Raw genomic sequence first — 21,590 nt, 5'->3', positions numbered from 1 at the left:
AGGGGAACAGCCCCAGCCCCACACAATGGAATGGAAGAAGCAGAGAGATGGGCCAGAACTGAATGTGGCAAGACAATACGAATGAGGGAGATCTTAGATGATACGTGCCTGTCAGAAGATCCAGATCTCATGCCCCACACCTTGGTATAATATAGCACCCCCTAGAATTTAAATAAAATCTGGTGGAAATGGGAACTCCACGTTGACTGAGATACAATTTCTGAAATTATAGCAGAATAGGTAGTTGAAATAAAAATGAAGTTGAATTATAGAATAATAAAGATATATTTCTTTCAAACCTGAGTTTGTAGACTGGGATTCATGACCATTAATTTTAGAGTCAGTTCCTCGTGAGGTCTTCTGGGTGTGTAATACAAAGATTTATTTTGGGGTTAATTAAGAATACGTTCTGTAGGAAGAAAATACTATTGTATTGGTGGGTTTGTTTTGGCTACTACCTAACATAACAGCTAGCTGAAGATAAATATGGTTTAAAAAAATTGAAAACAATGTAGTGCTAATCATCTTTATATTTTTAGAGATTTGGCTCTCCATGGATCTGGGCCTTTCAATTTTTAAAAAGGAACTTAGTTTTTCACCCCTGACGCTTCGATTAAATTGATATGAAATAGTTAGCTATGGTAAAAGCTGCCAGTTGCCTTGAGTTAGAGATAATCTGAGACATATGATTCTTTGATTGGAAGGAACTTGAATACTGAGTCACAGAGAAAAATCACAAGGAAGAAAGACCATGAAAAAACAAACAAAACCCCGCCCCAAACCAATAAAGCAACAATAAAAAAAACCCCACCAGAATGAACTCCAATAAAAAATCCTCAGCTAGGATGGTATTTGTCTTATTCTGAATCCTCCCAAAAGCAGGTCCTAATATAAGAAAATAGTTCATTTGGGTGGAGATCGCAGGAAGAATACTGAAGGAGAAGGGAAGAGACAAAGAAGGGAGAAAACCCAGTAATGGAGCACTAAGGAGCGGTTGTCACTGTGAGAAACCTGACTCCCTGCTGCTGGGGACCCTTTGGAAAACTAGATAGAACACATCTCAGGACTCTCCCTCTGAAAAGTGAGGAGGCTGGCTGGGGTATTTACCTACCAACTCCTGTCCTTCATTTGTTAAGGATCATTCTATGGGTCTTAACTTACCAACCTTCTGCATTGGCTGAACACATTGTTGAGTCCAGCAAAAGTTTTCAAACAGAAGGATAGTGAATCGAATCTGTCAAAAGAAACTACAATAACCTCCAGAACAGGCTAAGAGGAGAAAACAGGGCACTCACAGTGTCTGCTAGGACACCCTTTCCATGTAAATTCAATGATCAGTAGTTGGCCACATGGAGATAAGGTGAAAAGGCTAAAGAAAGAATAAGGAAGAAATCAGTGGTGAGTAGGGGCACCTTTACCCATAAGGATATAAACACAAAATAAAATAAGTAAGAGCACACCATGAATAAAAGGAAGAGGAAGTAAAAATATATACAATTAACTTTCTGCTTCTTTTCCATGGCCATACATTTTTTAAACTAAAATATACACAATAGACAAACCAAGTCCAGCTTCTATATGGAGCAACATGCTATGTTTACAGATTCAAAGAATAGAAAAAAGTTTCTCTTGAAAAAAGAAGTCATTTCACTAAGATATAAGAATCACTGTATTTTCACGCATTTCATTGGAATTCATTTTCAACAGATGTTTCATTGAAATACAGGTAGCAATGGACATTTCACATGATAAAAATGAGAGAATATATTAGAAGTTGATTTGAAAATTCAAAATAATACACGCGTATAGTTGAAGTTATTATTCAAATATTATCATTATTGACAAATTGATTCTCATGAAGCCCAGGAATGATATAATATTAGGAAATTCTATTTAAAACAATGTTCCTGGATATGGCAATATTTGAAATAGTATTCATAAATAGTCTCTAATGCAAGAGAGAGCCTTTGCTATAGATACTGAAGCTAACAAGCATTTTTCATTTTTTTAATGTTCAAAGGACAGATAGTTCTGCAAATGATTGAGGAGGCAGAGCAAATATTTTCCTTCATGGAAAATTACATAAAAGTTTCCTAGAAGAGACCTACTGCTTAATGCCATGAGTTCCAAAAATGGCTTCCCTAGATGGGTTTTGTTTGATTGGCACAATATTATTTATTGTTTGTTGTTGTTATCATTATTAGGAATAAATGTCTTTAGGTATTGTTTGGTCTCCCCAGTATAACACATTTCAACATATTCATTTAATAAGTATATATTGAGCACCTACTATGTATCAAGGCCTGTGATAGGCACTTGGGATATAATGGTGAACAAAACAGCCCAAGAATTCCTGCACTCAGAATCCTACATCCTAATAGGATGAGAATCAGCCTTCTCCCCATGACTCCCATTGTCTTGGGTGACTTCACATATTTACATCACCTCCCTGGTCTCTGAAGTCATGTGCATTTATGATCCCTGACCAGAATATTTATGCCATCACAGCATAATGAGTAAAGAAATCTGGGGACTTCCCTGGTGGCCCAGTAGCTAAGATTCCATGCTCCCAGTGCAGGGGGCCCAGGTTTGATCCCCGGTCACACCCAGTGCAGCCAAATAAATAAATAAATATTAAAAAAAAAAATTTGCCAAAAGATGTTCTTCAATGAAATCAGAATTTACAAATTATAATTAGTGTTATTTACATTTGAATCTAGTCATTAAACAAGATAAACAGAAAAACTAGAACTGTAACTTGTGTTCCAAGGTGAGCAAAAGATAAAGTCAAAAGCTTATTTCAGTCGATAAGTTATGCCAATAGTTGGGGTAGTAGTACTTAATGGCCTAAAAACTCTTCATAAATATTGTTAAAACATGATGAAGAAGAACTTTATTACCACTTACATCTCCCTCCCTTGGCCAACAATCCCTTAATGTTCCTTCCAACAGGTGAAATCATGGCAAAGCAAGGTCTCATTCAAGTTCACCAGAAACTGAGCATTATCTGCAGCTGCAGCAGAATCCCAGAGGGTCATCACTCATGGAGAGAAAATCCAAGCTAAGTACTTCCAACCAAGAAACTTGCTGTCCGTGGAATTTTCCTGTTCTTCATGGAAGATACCAGGTTTTTAGGAATAGTGCCAGTTTGCAAAGATGTCCTCCTCACAAAATCAACAAGGCATGAACTTGCTATTCCTGCTGCCTGGGATTCTCTTCCAGTGCTTATTCACCTGGTAAACCACTTTACCACGGTCAAGTGTCAATAACAGTTTTTTACCAAATTCTTAGTTTTTGTACAAGGCAATTGAATTCCTTCCTCTTTTGTATAAGCATGGTGGCTTATTATAGCTTCACACACACACCCCTCCCCACGTACCTTAGCCACCATTAGAACATTTACCTTCGCCTTTCACTGTGCAATATTTAAGAATTGAATTATCTGTGAAAAGGGTGGTGTTTTTCATATTCGTACCAACAGCACGCATAAAAGGATTTGGCAAAGAATTATGTGCTTAATAAAGTCCTATTGAATAAAAGAATGTTGAATTTAAAGACTAGAGAACAGAAACTCCACATAAGACCTATTTGTCATAAACTTAACCAAAAAAAAAAAAAACATAAAAACTCAGGATTTCATGAACCATTCATTGAAAAATACTAGCTATGAAGACCTTTCTGTTCTCTCACTGTTCAACCCATCTAAATTTAATCATGCTTTATATCACTAACAAGGTGATAGCAAAGAATTTCTCTTTCAAAATTTAGTGCACCACTCACATAAAATAATTACAGCATATTATTTACACTTCTTTGTACTTAATTCTTTGCTCAGTTATAGCACATACATTACTATCAGTAAACCATTTGATTAAACCAAATTATGTCCCCGAAACCAAAACTAAAGGCATATGGCCTTTGTCATAAGAGGACCAGTATGTGGGTAATTCAATATAGAATTAAAAAGATCAGTTAAGATTTAAGGCTCTTCTGTAAGAGTGACACAGCAGTAGGAGAACAGATAAAGACATCACCTCCAAGACCATCTGGTGTTGATCTCCCAGCTATACTTCTTGAGGCCTCACTAGAGTAGCAAAGAAAACAAAACAATAATTCTGCTCTGGCCATCAGAGCTGCTGAAATGGAGGCAGCTGGTATTTCTAAAACCAGTATTTGTAACATAGAGGGATGGTGCAGAAAGGTACTCTCTTATTAGTTACTCTCTTACTCTTGTCTTATTGGTCTGATAAAAACTAGGTGTTTTTCTTTTTTTCTTTTTATTACCCATCCTGGTGACACTGTATTATAATGTTATATTTTGAAACTTTTTATGATTCTACAATTTCATTTTATAGTAATATTGCTAAGGTGGTTCATAGCTAATCTTAAAGAGTAATGTTGAACAGATTTAACTCTGCTGGGCCTCTGTTTGCCTCTCCAAGGGAATTCCATTAGTTTCCAAAGGACTGCTCAGGCCAAATGTCTACCTTGATTAGGAAAACACCTTGGCATATAGTCTCCTAATCTTGTCACGTATTTATACTCAGGTTACTCAAATATCTAAATTGGTTCCAAGATACAGCAAAGATTAGAAATCAGATCAGGAGCTTAATTAGCCAGGTCATTGATAGCAACAAAATAAACTGACAGCAAACAAAGGAATAACCTATGTTTTATTTAAAGAAAAACTGTTAATTCAACATATATTTATTAAGTGCCAACTGTGTGTCAGACTCTGTTCTAGGCATTGGAGACAACAGAACAAAACAGACAAAAATCCTGCCCTCGAGGTGTTTGTAATTAGATGGAGACAACTATAGCCCTTAATATGTTCCAGGCACACTTCAGAAAGCTTTTCATATATTTCTCATGTAATTTTATGAGATAGCTACTATTATTACCAATCTGAGAAACAGTTTAGATAACTTTTACTTATTACCAATCTGACAGACTTTAGATAACTTTCCCAAGGTCACGTACATAGTGAATGGTGGAGCTGAGATTCTAATCTAGGCAGTCTGACTTGAGATGGATTTAAAATATTGTAGATAAACTCCAGAGTGAAATAAAGTTGGTAATTTTCAAGCTCTAATTAAATTCTTGATGATATTTATGTCAGAGAAAGAATTAATGCTGCTGCTCTAATAGAAAAAAGGGATAACATTAATATCATCTATTATAATAAAAGCCTAGGGAAGGCAAAAATAAACATGATTTGCTAGTCAGGCTTCCAGAAATCTCTACCACTTAGAATAGAAGGCAAAAAGGACTTGTGAACCCCCTAAGGCATAATTTAAAAGCCTAAATTCTGAAGTGACTGTGGAAAAGGCTCTTAGGCCATTGCTCACAGTGTTTTCACTCTTAACTCATACAAAACTATAATGGGCTCAGTTATTTAAGTTCTCAGACTTCACAAGGTAAGGAGGAAAAATTTAAACAAGGGAAGACTTCCTGAGACAGAACAATGGAGAACAACAGTGGCAGCTGACAATATGCCACTAAGAAAAGAGTAAGAAAAACAAGTGTATTATTACATGGAACAGTAAGCATGGTCATAAACTATTAACCAAGTCTTCATTTATTGACATTTCAACTGCCAACCCCAAAATATCAGATTAGGCAGATACAATTTTAAAAAGCAAGAAAAGAAGTAATATATCCATATATTTAGGTATTTATCATGGGATGGGGGGAAAAGAGAGAGAGACTTTTGCTGGTGCTTCTAAAGTTTGCTATAAAATACTACTTTGCAAAGGACAAAAGTAGTCATATTTTGCTAAATACAATACTGGACCAAAGGTCAAATTAAAGAAATCAAAGCATACAAATCATACATACATTCATACTTAACACATTTAAGCATTATAATGATTATTTACATTGGACTCTACAAGTAGTTTCATAAAATTAAGAATATCATACCTTGATTGCTGAACTGGGTCACAACCCAGACAAGTGCGGTGTCATGAGTACCTCAGCCCTTGCCAAGTATCTGTTACCAACCTCCTAACTGGGATTTCTGCACTAGCCTCCAACTGACATGTGCATCTGAAAACATTGGAATGAGGAGTCTAATTCTAGGAGTTGAGGGGTGCCTCAACAAATTAAGGCCTGCCCTGGGAAATCCGAGAAATGTGTAGACTTTGTTTTATAAAGGGTTAAATATGTTTTCAGGAGGTATTCTCCTTTCAAGTACAGATATATTAACTATTATTTACTTTTAGGCTTACATCGATATTCCTTCCCCATGGCTAATGAAATGAAAAAGAAAGAAAAAGAGAGGCAGAATCAGAGCATAATTTGTGAAAAATAAATATGCCAAAGCAGAGGGATTTGATTCCAAGTTTTGTGTGTGGTTAGGAGCCAATATATTGGACTAAATTACAAAACAATAAAATTGTGGTTTGCACCGGAGAAAACGACAGTTTTAAACTATAGACCTTGTAGTAGGTTTCAATACAGTATCAGGTTGACATACTGTAAATACTAACTGCTGTTTAAGAATGTTATTACAGATCTAATTCTAACACAAGTCAATTCAAGCCTAACTATTAAACTAGCTACATTTCTTATCTTGGGATTTCAGACATTCAGAGTACATTTAAATGTACTGTTGCCATATTCTAGGACAATGCTGCTATATGATAAGGGAGGTGTTTCTTTTTTGAGTAAGATAATACTGTAGTGTAACATATGTGAAGGAACTAAAAAGCTGCACAAAATGGAATGTTGCTTAAGGAAAGATTAAAAGTCAATAAAACCTTTTTAATACTATTTTAATATGAAAGATAAAACCCTGACTGAATCACCTCCAAATTCAATTCCTCTCTACACATGAGAAACTGCATGCACAAAAAATGTCCTGCCAATATTTTATTTCACAAAGCTACTGAAAATATAACTTTCCTACTCTAGTTCTGATGTTTTCCATATAGATTTTGTTAAACCCACATTTCCCATTCTACATGATTAATATGAACTGATGAAATATCTTTACAGAGGAAACAAATACCATTTGTTTGAAATGTCAAATTATTTTTTGTTTTTCTTCAAGTTTTTAATATTGGTATGTATTGAATTGCCTATTTAACTCTCCGGTGACTTAAGAGTTAAATCCATATTACATATTCTTTGACTGTAGATCTGTATACATATAGTAATGCTTTTCTAAACCTGTATTCATATTTAACATTTTACTTAAACACACAAAACAATGTTTAGTATGCAAACCATTGCATATTCACTGAATTTTCAGGGTCTTTGAAATGTAGTATCATATTTTTGTATAGTCCATAGTGTCCTAAGTCTATATGGACATCACATCTGATTGATTTTTGCTTATGGCTCCAAAATGAGAAAGACATAAACATTACAATTTTTTCAGATTGAGCTAATTTTAAAGCTGAAAGACAAAATGTAATGAGGCAGGACTTTAGTTATTAAGTATTCATGATCAAAACCAAGAGAATTAGAAAGATATGGTAAGAATAGAAGGAGTTTTGCTTCTTTTCCCCTATTTTGTTCCTCCCAGGCAATTGTCTTAGTGGATTCAATCCCAGGAAATTTATAAGAACCCATATTATACGGCTTGTTTTTCCAATAGCTTTGTTCATTTATTTCCTGTTGTGTCTTTTTCTCTCTTCACTTTGAAAATATATATTTTAATTTGCACTCAATACATAATAATCATTTTGAAGAAATTTCTTATCTACTGTTACCTGTTAAGTCAAACTATATGAAATTGCCAATATTTTACCATTTTAGAACTATAAACTCTTTTCAGTAAAACAAAGCAAACTGGCGTTGCCAGATGCTGCTAGAGGCAGAACACCACGTGGTAATGTTTTATACTTGACTGACTAAAAATTCTGCCTCTTGCTTGGCTGTGCACAGGGTTGCAGTGACAAATCCAAGTGAAACTTAAAGAGTAGCTTCGTACAACTGTCACATCTATTTATGCCAAAAATTTTATACCTGGTTTCTTGATAATTTCCATTTTTGTCAAAGCAGGGAAATAGGTACCATTAATAGAACAAAAGGACAAGGTTGCCATCAATAAATTTCTATTACACAGTATGTCTATCAGAAATCAATACTGTTGACTTTACAGCACATTCACTGGATGGTATGTGACTGAAGGATGTAGTCAATAAAATGCTCAAGTAGTACAATATAGCAACTAAAGCAGAGTGACTAAAAGGAGCTGACAGAAAGAAATGCTGTTCAAAACATAAACTAAAAAAAAAAAAAAAAACTAAAACGTATTACTAAACAATTGGGCAAATCTATTTTCTATAGCAACAGAACAGTAGCAAGTAAATCAAGAAGAATATGCTGTTATCAGAAAAAAAATGTCTCAGAACAGATGTTGCAGAAAATGAAAATTGAGGGAAAAGCCAAAATCTTTGTGATGCTTTGGAAATAACTGCCACAACAGCAAACCAAAAGTACATGCTGCATCTGGACTTATAGTCAAAAGGTTGATGTTAATGCATTTCTGATACTCTGCCTGTCCATTATGATCCAGTCTACCTCTCACCGCTCTCCTTTTAGTCCCTGTAATAATACATGAGATACTCTACTCCCACTATATGGACTACTACAAGGACTTTCTTAATATATATATATATATATTTTTTTTTTCCGGTACGCGGGCCTCTCACTGTTGCGGCCTCTCCCATTGCGGAGCACAGGCTCCGGACGCGCAGGCTCAGCGGCCATGGCTCACGGGCCCAGCCGCTCTGTGGCATGTGGGATCTTCCCGGACCGGGGCATGAACTCGTGTCCTCTGCATCGGCAGGCGGACTCTCAACCACTGCGCCACTAGGGAAGCCCATGGACTTTCTTAATTTTTAAATTTAATTCGAAGCCATCATGAACCAATGTGGATCTTTTAAATTATGTCTAGTTGTGACTCAAATAACTCTATGAATCTATATTAACAGTGACCACAGGGCTAATCTTAGCCACAACACAGGATGTTAAATCCTATGAGTAGTGTGGCTAAGGTCAGAGGACTCCCTGAAAGCACAAATATTTTAGCATGAAGTTTTAACAATAATACGTGCATTTCATCATATTAGAATGTCAGAGATAAAAGCAGATATTTATGGCTCCCCCCTCCCCCCAAAAAAACTGTTTGCATTTTTCCTGTTCTTTAAACTAGAAAATGTATTCTATAAGTGTTCTCTGATGAGATAATAATCAATTCCTATTTTCCTAAAAATTATTTTAAATGTACATTTACCTGGTACTGTTTAGTATACTTGATTTAAAGAAAGGGTAAGAACATAAATTGTATCTATTTCTTCATTATGGAAGTAAGTATATTACAAAAAGGCTTTATAAAAATCTTGCAGACCTAATGTAAACATCTACTCATTACTAATGTACATACTAGTAATATGATCATTTACATTTAATGACACAATATTTGATATTCACTTATTTCTGTAACCATTGAAACAAATTGGAATTTAACTGTGATTTAATATTTCTGCTGAAAAGTACAGAGTAGTATATTGTATCACTGATACTTTCAATAAATAAAAAAGGACAATCAAAGGGTTAAATGAGATTTTGGAAATCCTCATTAGTTTCTTCACAAAGGTAATTTTTTTTTAATCTAACAATCACAATACCATAAAACTAAGAGCCCAACATTTGCCAAGCAATTTAAATACAATCTCATTTAATCTTCACAGTATGTGTAATGAGGTAAGGTTCTCTGGGGAAATTTGTACTCTTAAATGTCTTACAGCTGGAGGCAGTACAGTGGCCAGTGATGAATCTTCTCTTGAATGAGATGAAAGCCTCCCTGACAGTGACTTTTTGTAAAAGAAATATTGAGAGCCCAAGATGTGCAAAGATTTCTTCAAATGGGTACATCAGGTCCAGAGGTTTTTGTTTGCTACATCTTTTTCTTGAATAGATAGTAATGTAAGGCTTACGTATAAAAGGACAACAGCACAATGAGGTATTAATCTTGTCAAATTCTGCAAGCCTGAAACTTGCTTGCATGAATCCTGGGGCTCAAGAGTAGTTGTGTACATAGAGGCTGCATCTACTTCTTTGCAGCCATCTCATTTAATCTAAGTTTTTGTTGTTGTTAATGTTAGCTTGGTAAATAAAAATGAAATCTGAGAGTAAATATTCTCTTTCTATCAATCGGTGGCCCACCTAGAGCCCATCATCAACATGAATTAGCAAAAAAAGCAGGTTCAAAGAGTTGAAGGACTTGGTCACACCACTGGGGAGAGTCAGGATCTACACCCTGGTTTTTCTTACAAATGCTTCTTTATGTAGAGCTGCTTAAGCCTGCGCATGTACCAGCATTAACAACTGACATTAAGACTATTCTATATGAGGGTAGGCTGCATGGTGGATTAGATCATTAAGTGATCAATTATACTGGATTGCCTGAGATTACAGGATGTGAGACTTTCACTGAGTCCAGGACACACTGGGATGGTTGGGAACCCTAAAGACCATCCCTTGATATAATCTATTCTAGGAGTTTGGGTAAGTAAATTATGGGATTAGCTACATGCACTTATGGATGTTATTGTATCTTCATCATGAGACCCAGTAATGTATAAAATCAAATTTGTCAGTGAATGATCATAAAGATATTCTAAACTACAAGTTCTAAGTGCAAGCTCAAAAAGCATACAAGAAGTCTAAAATGCATTTCTAGTAACTGAATTGCCTATAATAACAGAATTCTCAGCAGCTTCACTAGAACAATAGAACCTTATCAAGTACTAAGCCAAGTTCTACAAATCTGCGATCAGAAGCAGTTTAAAATTAAAACTTAAGTGTTCTAAGGTGTATAAAAATTCTATTGCTTTATTTTAACATATTCTCACTCAACTCACTGAAAGGAATATCACATGATTTGAACTTCTTTATTCTTACGAATAACTTTTAAATTGTCTAATTATAATTATAGCCTAATAGTGTTTGAAGAATAACTACGTAAAGCTGGGAAAATCTGATCAATAAATTATTCTAGATGTTTGCTAAAACACCGACTATTTGACATGCTCCAAAGTATTTGGTTAAGTTGTGAGACAGCATTTCAATAATTTACACCCTTTTTAATAAATATGATAGCATTGCCTTTCATTTGTTTAACAGATTTTTTAATCTTCTTTGCTTAGCTATCTGCTGTATCTGGGTTATGATGTCTTCTGGGCAAGTTAATAGTTTATGAGGGATATTTTATATAAAAGCTCATAGCCTAAGAATAAACTTGGATATAGTGAACCTGAAAAATTCATTGCTAGGACAATGAAATGCACAGGCCTAGAGAGATCCCAGAAACATGCATACTTCCTGTTACTATGGTAATAGAATTTTGAAAAATCTGGGCTAACTTGTTTCTCTGAAAATAGTATCAGGAAGACCAAAGCTGAAGCCCCATAATAACGATTGCTTCTGTCACCAGATTCACTGTGTATTCATCACCTATATTTTCACATTTATGAAACTACATTAGTGAGGATAGAGCATATATACGTTCAATTACTGTAGGAAATGACAGAGCACTCAGATGAAGAATCTATTACATATCAACAAAATTGCAAATTTCTTTAATTTTCCTTATGTACCCTTATTAATTTCACAGAATAATATTTTATATTTATGTAAACATTTCTGCCAATCATAGTTTAAACAGACATATGCCAGAATATGTATTCATTTCTATATATTTTGCTGGAAAATATTAATATTTAATTTACCCACTGATGAAAATAATTAAAAAATGATGGAGAACTCATTTTAAGATTAGTCATCAATGGTTGAAGCTATACACCATATCCTAGCAAAAGTCTAAGGTTCTTGTCATCATTTCTCCATGATTACTGATGATACCAATTTTATTCTTTCTTTCCATTATCAAGGTTAACAACCCAGTGATGACTACTATTTATTGTATTTGTTATGTGTTGGAATCTCTTTTAAAAGTTTTCCATTTAATAGCATTTACAGCCTATAAAACCAAATAATATGGATCTCTGTGCTAAGCCTATTTTGGGGAGGGGAAAAGTAAGTTTAGAGAAGCTAAATTACATCTCCAATTTGAGAAAAACAAAATTTGAACCTTAGGTTTTTGAATGTCAAAATTCTTGCAAGAGAGTTATAGGAAACATCTCATTCTCTAATGATATGGCCTATCAACAATATTCTAATACTATTTTTTGTATTCTGTTGGTATCTGTAGTTATAAATACTATTGTTTAGAAAATCTGCATTACCTACGATAAAAAAAATCTACTAAGGCATTCATATTCCCAATATTTTAGTACATGAAAAGATAAAACATTTTTTCTGCTTCTTTTCCCTTTTCTTCCTCCTGTTTCTTCTGTTTCACATACTAACTTCTCCATCATAAAAAGGAAAATCAGAAAAAAAAAATGTGCAGACTCACTGACACATCATTTGTATCCATATTTTGATACTTTGTCCAGTCTTTCAAAATTTTATTATACTATTACAAAAGTGATCTTTGTCCCTCACTAAAGTTTCATTTTACCTTCTTCCTTTACAATTTATTCCTTCTTATTTCCCCAAAGCTAAGAATACAGGACCACACATACTCTCAGTAGAGTTCCCTCTTTAGGTTGAGATTCTACTGAAGAGTAGACCCTTCTCTTTAAATGGCTGATTCATTTTCTTCCTTTGATGTAACATATATTATGAACTTATATCTGAAATTTTAAAAGAAAAGGAATCCTAAATGCAGAGGCCATTTTTAGTCATTTTAAAGTGCTATGAACTGAATTGTGGCCCCCTCAAATTTGTATGTTGAAGCCCTAACCTTCAATGTGACTGTATTTGAAGACAGGGCCTTTAGGGTGGTTAAGTAAATTTAAGTGAGGTGATAAGGGTGGAACTTTAATCTGCTAGGGCTGGTGTCCTTGTTAGAGTCAGAAGAAACATCAGAGCTCATTACTCTCTCTGTCCAAGAACCACAGAGGAAAGGCCACAATCAGAAGGTGACAGCTACAGGCCAGGAAAGGGAGGCCTCATCAAAAATCAACCCTGACTGCACCTTAATCATGAACTTCTATCTTCCAGACTGTGAGAAAATACATTTCTGTTGTTTAAGCCACTCAGTCTGTGGTATTGTTATGGCAGCCAAGCAGACTAATACAGGAAGTCATTGTATTTACACTAAGTATCTCTCACAAACATAGTCTTTCGTTAAAGCTATGATTGTTGGTGAAAAAAATTACACCTAGAGTCTAATAAATGGTGCTACTGTTTGTCTAGATGCTGTGGAGCTTGCCTAAAGGAAAGAAGTTCAAATATCCACATGGCTAAGAAAGATGTGTGAAGTTAGTACTCAGGTATGATGACAGCAAAGTTTCTACCGCTGTTTCCATTTGCCCTTAAATTGGCTATCTATGACAATGGACATACTATTTTACAAGAGGAGGTGTTTATGTCCATACTATTCTTATTACAGACAATTATTTCTATGCAATTCCTATAACTGAAACATTATTTTATTTTTCATAACACATATAATTTAAATACCTCTAAACATAGAAGAGAACTACCATGAATAGATCACAGCATACAAAAAGTTTTATATTGAGTCTCACAGCAATTGCTGAACATTTACATTAACAACTTCCCTATAGGTTATATAAAATAATAAGAACAGATAATAGTTGTCTAACAAAGGGAACAGAGATGTTTCCTAACCTCTATCTTTTTCCGCGGTAAAATTTATTGAGACAGATTGGAGGGGAAAAAAGAGAGAAAGAAAGAAAGAAAGGAGAGCAGGAGGAGAAGAAGGAGGAGGAGAGTATCAAGTATCAAAGTATCAAAATATGGAAGAGCAGGAGGAAAAGAAGTGTAGGTTTTCGTATTTCTATAGCCAGTAATACTTTTCAATGACTTGGTTCCTAGATGTAATGCACATTTATGGAAAGCATCCTAACTGGATAATTTTATAAATGCTAAATTTCAGCAGACTGAATCAAAGGACCTATATAATTAAATAAAATTAGCCCCACCTGCCCTATTTCTTTATCGAATTCATCATAACCTCTCAAGCAGGTACAAAGTTTGTATTTCATCCTAATGTAAATAACATACTTAATTCTTATTTGCCTTTGAAATCATGAGTCATCAACATATAACTGCTTGAAATATATTAAAATAAATTAATTTTTTTAAATCATAATTTGTAGGTGCCCTCATGTTAGAAATACACATAATCTGAGAAATTTCAAATAGTTTACAGTTACCATAATTATAATTTAAAATATACCTTTATTTTTAAATTTTCTAAATTTACTAATTTTAATAGGTTTATTTTAATAATCTATGAAAAATACAACTATATTAAGAATTTACCAATTAAGAGCAATTATTCATTTTCTTCCAAATGGGAGTAGAAAAACAATCAAAACAACTTTTAGACCCTGCTACAAAATTATGCCAATTGGTCAGGGGGTGTGCATGACAATAAATAAAAATAATATTTTATGTTTTATAAAATTCTGTGAATTGTTCTTGATAAGGTCTAAGATCATTAGATTAGTATGATAAATAATGACATTTATGTAACAGAAGATTTTTCATAGCATGGCAAGTAATCAACAGGGGCCAACAAATGATTGGACACTCCATGACAGATATACAGTTATAAGCTATACTATAATGTCAATTAAGAGTAAGAAAGTTAAGAAAACATATTATTGGTAAATCTATAGATGACACTAACTTTTAAAATGACACCTAGACATTGTTTTTTTAAGCAGTTCTAGGAAATTGATTTTTATTAACAAAAATTCCTATTCACAAAATATAATGGGGTCATGGAAAACATGATTGATAACAAAGACATTTGTTTTCCAAAGCAATTATTTACACTTGTTTAAACATGCATTGTATGTCTGCTTTAACCACTAAAGAAAAGAATGAATTAAAAAATCAAAATGGAGTAACTGTGGTTCAGGCATGCAGCCAGCTGCAACCTTATGGTCTCAAGGTCTTCCCTTATAACTGTGCAACCATTTCAGACCCCAGCCAATACTTGCTTAACAAGCACCCTTACTTCTTGCCTGCTCCAATTCTAATTCTTGACAAACAACTTACGTAATTTTGCCTTTATAAGCATCCCCCATTTTGCAGCCTGGTGGAACACAATTCAGGTGCTTCCTGAATCTGTGTCTCCCGGGCTATAGTCCACGTTTTGGCTCAAATAAAACTCTTTTATAGTCCTATTATAGATTGTTTATGGATTATCTCCATTGACACACTGCAATGCCTTTACCCATCCCATAGGACCTACTTCCATTTAATTTTTAATTTTTCTCTCTGAATCATGTGTATTCTAAAAATACATTAAAGAAACTAAGAAAAACAAAATCAGTTATAATAATTCACAAAATAGTTCATGCCAAGAAGAATAATGTAATCACACCAAGTTCTTATATTAATATCTGATTTTTGTTTCTCAATATCCTATTTGTTCTTTTAAGTGAAATGAAATTATTAACTTTTATAAGTCTTAGGGCCAACAAGATTTTATAATTCTGTTTTTTCCTGCAACACAGTTTTCATCAAGTCCTTCTCATCTTTCTTGATAAAGTTTCTTTTTGTCTGCCACATTCTTCTTTTAATTTCCTCTAATGACTTTTATCCAGTGCTTAATAGAGGATTTCTCTAGTTTAAGGCAATTTACATCTTAGCCAATAGCCCTATGCCTATCATTGCTGACCCATAATAGGAACACAATGAGTTTCTGATGAATAAATGCATGAATAAATGAATGAATAAATAAAAGAATTACCTTTCAAAATTTGAACAACTCAGTGGAACACATGTTGATGAATCAACGTATGAGCACACAAGTTTTCATCTTTGCAGAAAGTCCTAGGTTTAATCTTTCCACCAAATGAGCTGGATGGGGTTGCTAACTACTAGCTCATTATCAGAAGAATGAATAAAGTATGTTCTACATGCTTTATATACATCAACTCATTAATTTCTTCCTATAAGTTTATGAGTTTATGAGGAAACTGAGGCAAAGAAGAGTGAAGTGACTTGCTCAACAAGATCCAAGAGCTAATAAGTGACAGAACTGGGACCCAAGCCAAGGAACACCAAAGCCCACACTTTTCAAGGTTTTTGTTAATGGGAAAAATACCTTTAAAACTCTATATTTTAATATAATGATTTAAGAGTAAAAATTCATATTAATTGCCAATGAAAATTTCTCAAAACCTGTTCAAATTCTAAGTTTTAATTGTTTCTTTATATACAACCTTACAAAAGATAGTTCATTCACATGCTCTCTTTGCTCTTTCATTTAGACATTTCTTCTTGATATGTTTGCAATTTATCTGAGGTCTATATTACTAAACACAGGCTAACATAAGTTGCAGTCTTGCTAATGTTTTGACATTTTCTACAAAAATACTTTGTAGAAAAGCACCTACCTGAAATTACCAATTAGCTTTCTTGACATGAAACAGAGTAAAAAAAAAAAGGTTCTTTTACTCAGTTTTGGAATCACAAAACACTTTTAGCAATTTAGAGACAAATTTTCGTATGAAAAATCTAATACTTCTCAGCAATTTCTCTGAACAGAATATAGGCTGGCTTGTGACATTTATGAATACATTATTTAAGGAACTATAATTTTGCTTGCTGTATAAACAAACATATTACATGGGAGCATATTGCAATTAAATTTTACACTGTCCACTTAAAAGTTTTTTAGATACTACAGAATTTTCTGGAAAGAAAACATGCCTTGTTCCTTACATATATTATAGAAATCATTTGGTGTATAAAAAAGTTAAAGAGACTTTTTAAACATTTGTTGTGGATAACAGACATAAAACATTCAGAGGTAGTTACGTACCTGTTTTATTGGAAAGTCTAAATGACACCATCTTATCAGGAATATTACATACATTCCTCACTGAAGCAATGCAGCTATAATTAGCATAGTCCTGAGGTCGAAGATTCTTTAGTTTTAATATCTTTGTTTCACCCTGAAAATGTAGAAAAAGTCATTAGAAAAAGTCAATGGTAACCAAAATTAATAAATGGATGAATCATGGCATTGTATTTAAAATTATATTATCAAAATATGGCAGATTGTCATTTTTTAAGGAAAATGCCCTAAATTAAAACAAAAAACGACCAAAAAAAACTATTGCATTTAAAAATCAAACTGTAATGTGCTTGGAGATAAAAACTAACTGACTACAATGAAAATTCATAGTTTTTTTTTTTTTTTTGCAAACTAACTTCCTAAGGGGGGAAATCTATTTCTGGTGGTAGTTATGCAAATTATTATGCAAAGATCAGAACAGTGTACTTAATAATGGAGTTTATTCAACAAACACTGTAACCTATGCAGACTTCAACATGAAATGTTATGGAAAAAAAGGATTCTGAAGAGTCAATAAATGAAACACTGTTGGTAAAACAAAGCTAATGAGGTCAATCTAATGATAGATAATTAAATGTATATACATAAATATTTTGTGTATATGGAGCAATGACATGATAAATCTTAAACTGCATTTAAAAAGTATTCATGAGTGTTTCTATATTATTATTATTCGTGTTACTTTATGTTCAGGAATTCAAGGTTTAAGTCTCCTGGGTAAATCTGCAAAATTGAAGATAGACTCAAATCAGGCAAGTGGTCAAAAATGTCTTACACACTCTTGATGAGCCAAAAAAGACCATGCAAAAACACTGCAATTGTTCAAAAGATAAAAAGAACAAACAACAACAATAAGAAGAGGAAAAAACCTGCCCAATTCAAATAAGGTCTCCTGGGATTTCTTTACCATCTAAAGTTGTTAATGCACCTCTCAAAATAGTTCCTTTCACAAGTAACTTAATTATGGAGATGGTAAAAAGTCTCCCACTGACATCATATTTGGTAGAGCCATTTTTAAAATGTTAATTTTTTCCAGATAACATCTGTACAGAACCATGTGTTTCTTTTATTTTACTTAAGTAACATCATTCAAGTCCTAAAAATTGCAATACTTTGATACGCTATTCAGAAGAATCAGAATATTTAGTGATTTAATACATAAAGACATTGCCTGTTCAGTTGCAGAAAAAAAAGCTTGCCACACATATGCAGGCACACAGAGTTTTCCAAATGTCAAATGAGTCTCTCCTTCAGTGTGTATGGGTATTTGGCCATAATTCCTTTCATTCATTGTCAAAATTCAGTCTTAAAACAGTCACACCTTTAGCATTTTCCTCAGTGGGATAAATAATAATCTTCTATCTTTTAATTTTTCTTTAGGAAAGACATTGCCTTTTTTATGTATAAACAGATGCAAATACACCCCACAGGAATATACACAGAGTCAGAGTGTATGGTTCTAGAATTTATATTGGGTTGGCCAAAAAGTTCGTTCGAGTTTTTCCATAACATCTTATGGAAAAATCTGAATGAACTTTTTGGCCAACCCCAAATTTTAAAACATGCTCTCCAAGTATTACAGAGTTCTCATTTATATTAACTATATACAATGCATATAAAAGTGTGCTTAGTTACAAAGCATAGTTGAAAGAATGTCATACTAGAACCTGTTGACTCAGATAATTTTTTGAATGAGATAATACATCTTACTCCTCCTACCTCTGTGACTCCTCCTACCTCTGTGACTGTTGTTGCTTAGATTTCTTCACTTTTCTTTCTCCTCTCAACACTTAATTAACTGTTGGTATTCTCTGGAATTCTATTTGTTCTACAGTTAATCACACTTCATAAAATTCCCTTAAATGATTTTATCCTTGCTGATGAATTTATACTACAAGCCTGATGAATTTATTTCTGGCCCCCCTCAAGACTTTATCCCTATTCCAAAATTCTCCCTCAAGTTTTAGATGTATATGCCAATTTTTTACCTCAATATGTCCATTCTGATGTCTCATAGGTACCTAAAACTCAACATATGCAAAAATGGACTTCAAGTCTATTCCTCTAAATCTATGCTTTCTTCTTTAGTAACAGGAATATTTGTTGGTTGACAGGATATACTTAAAATTGGTCTTCCCACCCATAATATTCTATAAGAAGTAATGTAGTTATAATATATAATCATAATGACTTTTAAAAATAAAAGGTACAAAAATATAAAATCTATAAAAATTAGACTTCATTTTTCCCACTATGCATTCTGTCCTTTGTGTATGATGCTATATTTCTTGTATCATTCTTATTACTTTGTAATTTCTCTGCCCTTTCTATAGCACTTGCCACATTAATAATCAATTGGAAACTGATGCTTTCTCTGTAATTTTTCTACAATTAAATATTTTTACTTGTACTACTAGAATACACCGTCAACTCTCTTGCTTCCCCCTATTCTTTGTAAAAAAATAAAAATTGTATCACAGAAAGTCAATCCTTTCAAATTCTTTCAAATGTTATGCCACACTTCCTGTCTATCAAATTTTACGAGATAGTCGGTTTCTTGACTTAAATTAACTACAACCATAGAGGAGGTGCTCGAAAGTTCTGTTTCTTGATCTTCATGCTACGAAGCGAAATCTGATCTCTGTGAAAAAACGCATCATGCTATACACTTATGTTTCAGGTACTTTTCTATATATGTGAATGAAAAAATGTTTAGACAAAATTAACTATAGCCTTACTCTAAGTACTTCCCAAATGCTAGGAACACAGTGAAAAATACATTGAACTTTACATATTTGAAACAATAAATATCTAAACAAAGACGGAGAATGATTTTTACAAGTATTAAATGCTGTCAAGTAAATCAAACAAGGTATGTGATAGAGACATGGAGATGTGGTGAGCTATTCTGGATAGGACATTCTGAGAGGTATCTCTAAGGCTTTTGAACTGAAACTTGAATGACTAGAAGGATGTTTGAAATATGAGTTATCACAAATAGTACGATAAAGATAGTAGGAACCAAAACTGAGGAGACCTAACACAGTAGTAAGGTTGCCCTGTTGGAGGGTTAGATAGAAAATCAGTGTGGCTAGAATGTAGAGAAATGAAAACAATTGATTGACATTAAATTTCAGAGCCTGGAAGAGGCCAGACTAGATGGGCTGTGAGAGTAGGTTTTAATTTATTCTAATACTACTTATTTTGTGTTGAATGCCACTTGTCTACCTGATTATTATTTTTTTTCAAAACCTGCCCTCTCTTGTTGGAAAATATCTTAAACATGATTTCCACCCACCATAGCTGTCTACCCATTAAACAACAAATGCCCCTACAGTTATTTTGAATATTTTATACAGCCATTATTTCAAGAAAGAGTTTTCAAACTAAAAGCTCTTACCCTTGAGACAGTCTCTAAATGTATTTTTCCTACATTCTTTCTATTTTCTGAGTTAATATGTTTTGTCTATACCAGTTGTATCTGTTTATATGTTTATATATGTTTTTTGTCATTTACATTATATATTTATATTAATACTGCCTTTTCCATTATATAAGATAAGGCCACTTTAAATTCCATTCCTACCATTTGTGCTGTGCTTTGCATGCTATCAACTCAGTCAAGATTGCTGACAAGAAAAGAATAGAGCCACCTCACTGTCCTGCACATAATGTTTTCAGTAAACCTTTTTGAGCCACATTGACTCTAACAGTAGTAATAACAATTTAAAAAATCTTTATATTAGGGTAAGCTGAAAGACAGATTTAAGAAGCTGAGCTAGGGCCACCCACAGAAGAACTGAACAGTCAATTATTAGCAGGAGCATGTAAATGGAAAGTAAGCCCCAAGGGACTGATAAAACAATCAAGTATATTTGAACCAACAGCAATGAAGCTATGGTCATTAAAATACAGAGATCATTTTTGTAGTAGATGCATTCTGGAAATATTTTATATACCTAAGTTCTTATGATTAGGAATGCTGCTAGTGTTTATGTTATCCAAAGGTAAAGACTACAAATTGGGTAGTAATTGAGATTTTAAGGCTTAAACAGCCTTACTTTTTTTGTTGTTGTTGTTTTTACATCTTTATTGGAGTATAATTGCTTTACAATGGTGTGTTAGTTTCCGCTTTATAACAAAGTGAATCAGTTATACATATACATATGTTCCCATATCTCTTCCCTCTTGCGTCTCCCTCCCTCCCACCCTCCCTATCCCACCCCTCCAGGCAGTCACAGAGCACCGAGCTGATCTCCCTGTGCTATGTGGCTGCTTCCCACTAGCTATCTACCTTACGTTTGGTAGTGTATATATGTCCATGCCTCTCTCTCGCTTTGTCACAGCTTACCCTTCCCCCTTCCCATATCCTCAAGTCCATTCTCTAGTAGGTCTGTGTCTTTATTCCTGTCTTACCCCTAGGTTCTTCATGACATTTTTTTTTCTTAAATTCCATAAATATGTGTTAGCATACGGTATTTGTCTTTCTCTTTCTGACTTACTTCACTCTGTATGACAGACTCTAGGTCCATCCACCTCATTACAAATAGCGCAATTTCGTTTCTTTTTATGGCTGAGTAATATTCCATTGTATATATGTGCCACATCTTTATTCATTCATCCGATGATGGACACTTAGGTTGTTTCCATCTCCGGGCTATTG

The 21,590-nt window shown here is 33.7% G+C and overlaps 1 protein-coding gene across 1 annotated transcript in view; it reads right to left on the bottom strand.

Annotated features, from left to right (window-relative positions):
* Positions 1–21,590, bottom strand: part of MDGA2 (MAM domain containing glycosylphosphatidylinositol anchor 2) — an 824,365-nt gene that overhangs the window by 285,046 nt on the left and 517,729 nt on the right. The window contains exon 5 of the mRNA XM_033851172.2: positions 16,892–17,024. Coding sequence (XP_033707063.2) covers positions 16,892–17,024 — 133 coding nt within the window. The remainder of the gene's footprint in view (positions 1–16,891; positions 17,025–21,590) is intronic.

Source organism: Tursiops truncatus, chromosome 2 (assembly GCF_011762595.2).
Source record: "Tursiops truncatus isolate mTurTru1 chromosome 2, mTurTru1.mat.Y, whole genome shotgun sequence".
Classification (NCBI taxonomy): Eukaryota; Metazoa; Chordata; class Mammalia; order Artiodactyla; family Delphinidae; genus Tursiops; species Tursiops truncatus.
This window is presented reverse-complemented; position numbering and strand designations above follow the sequence as displayed.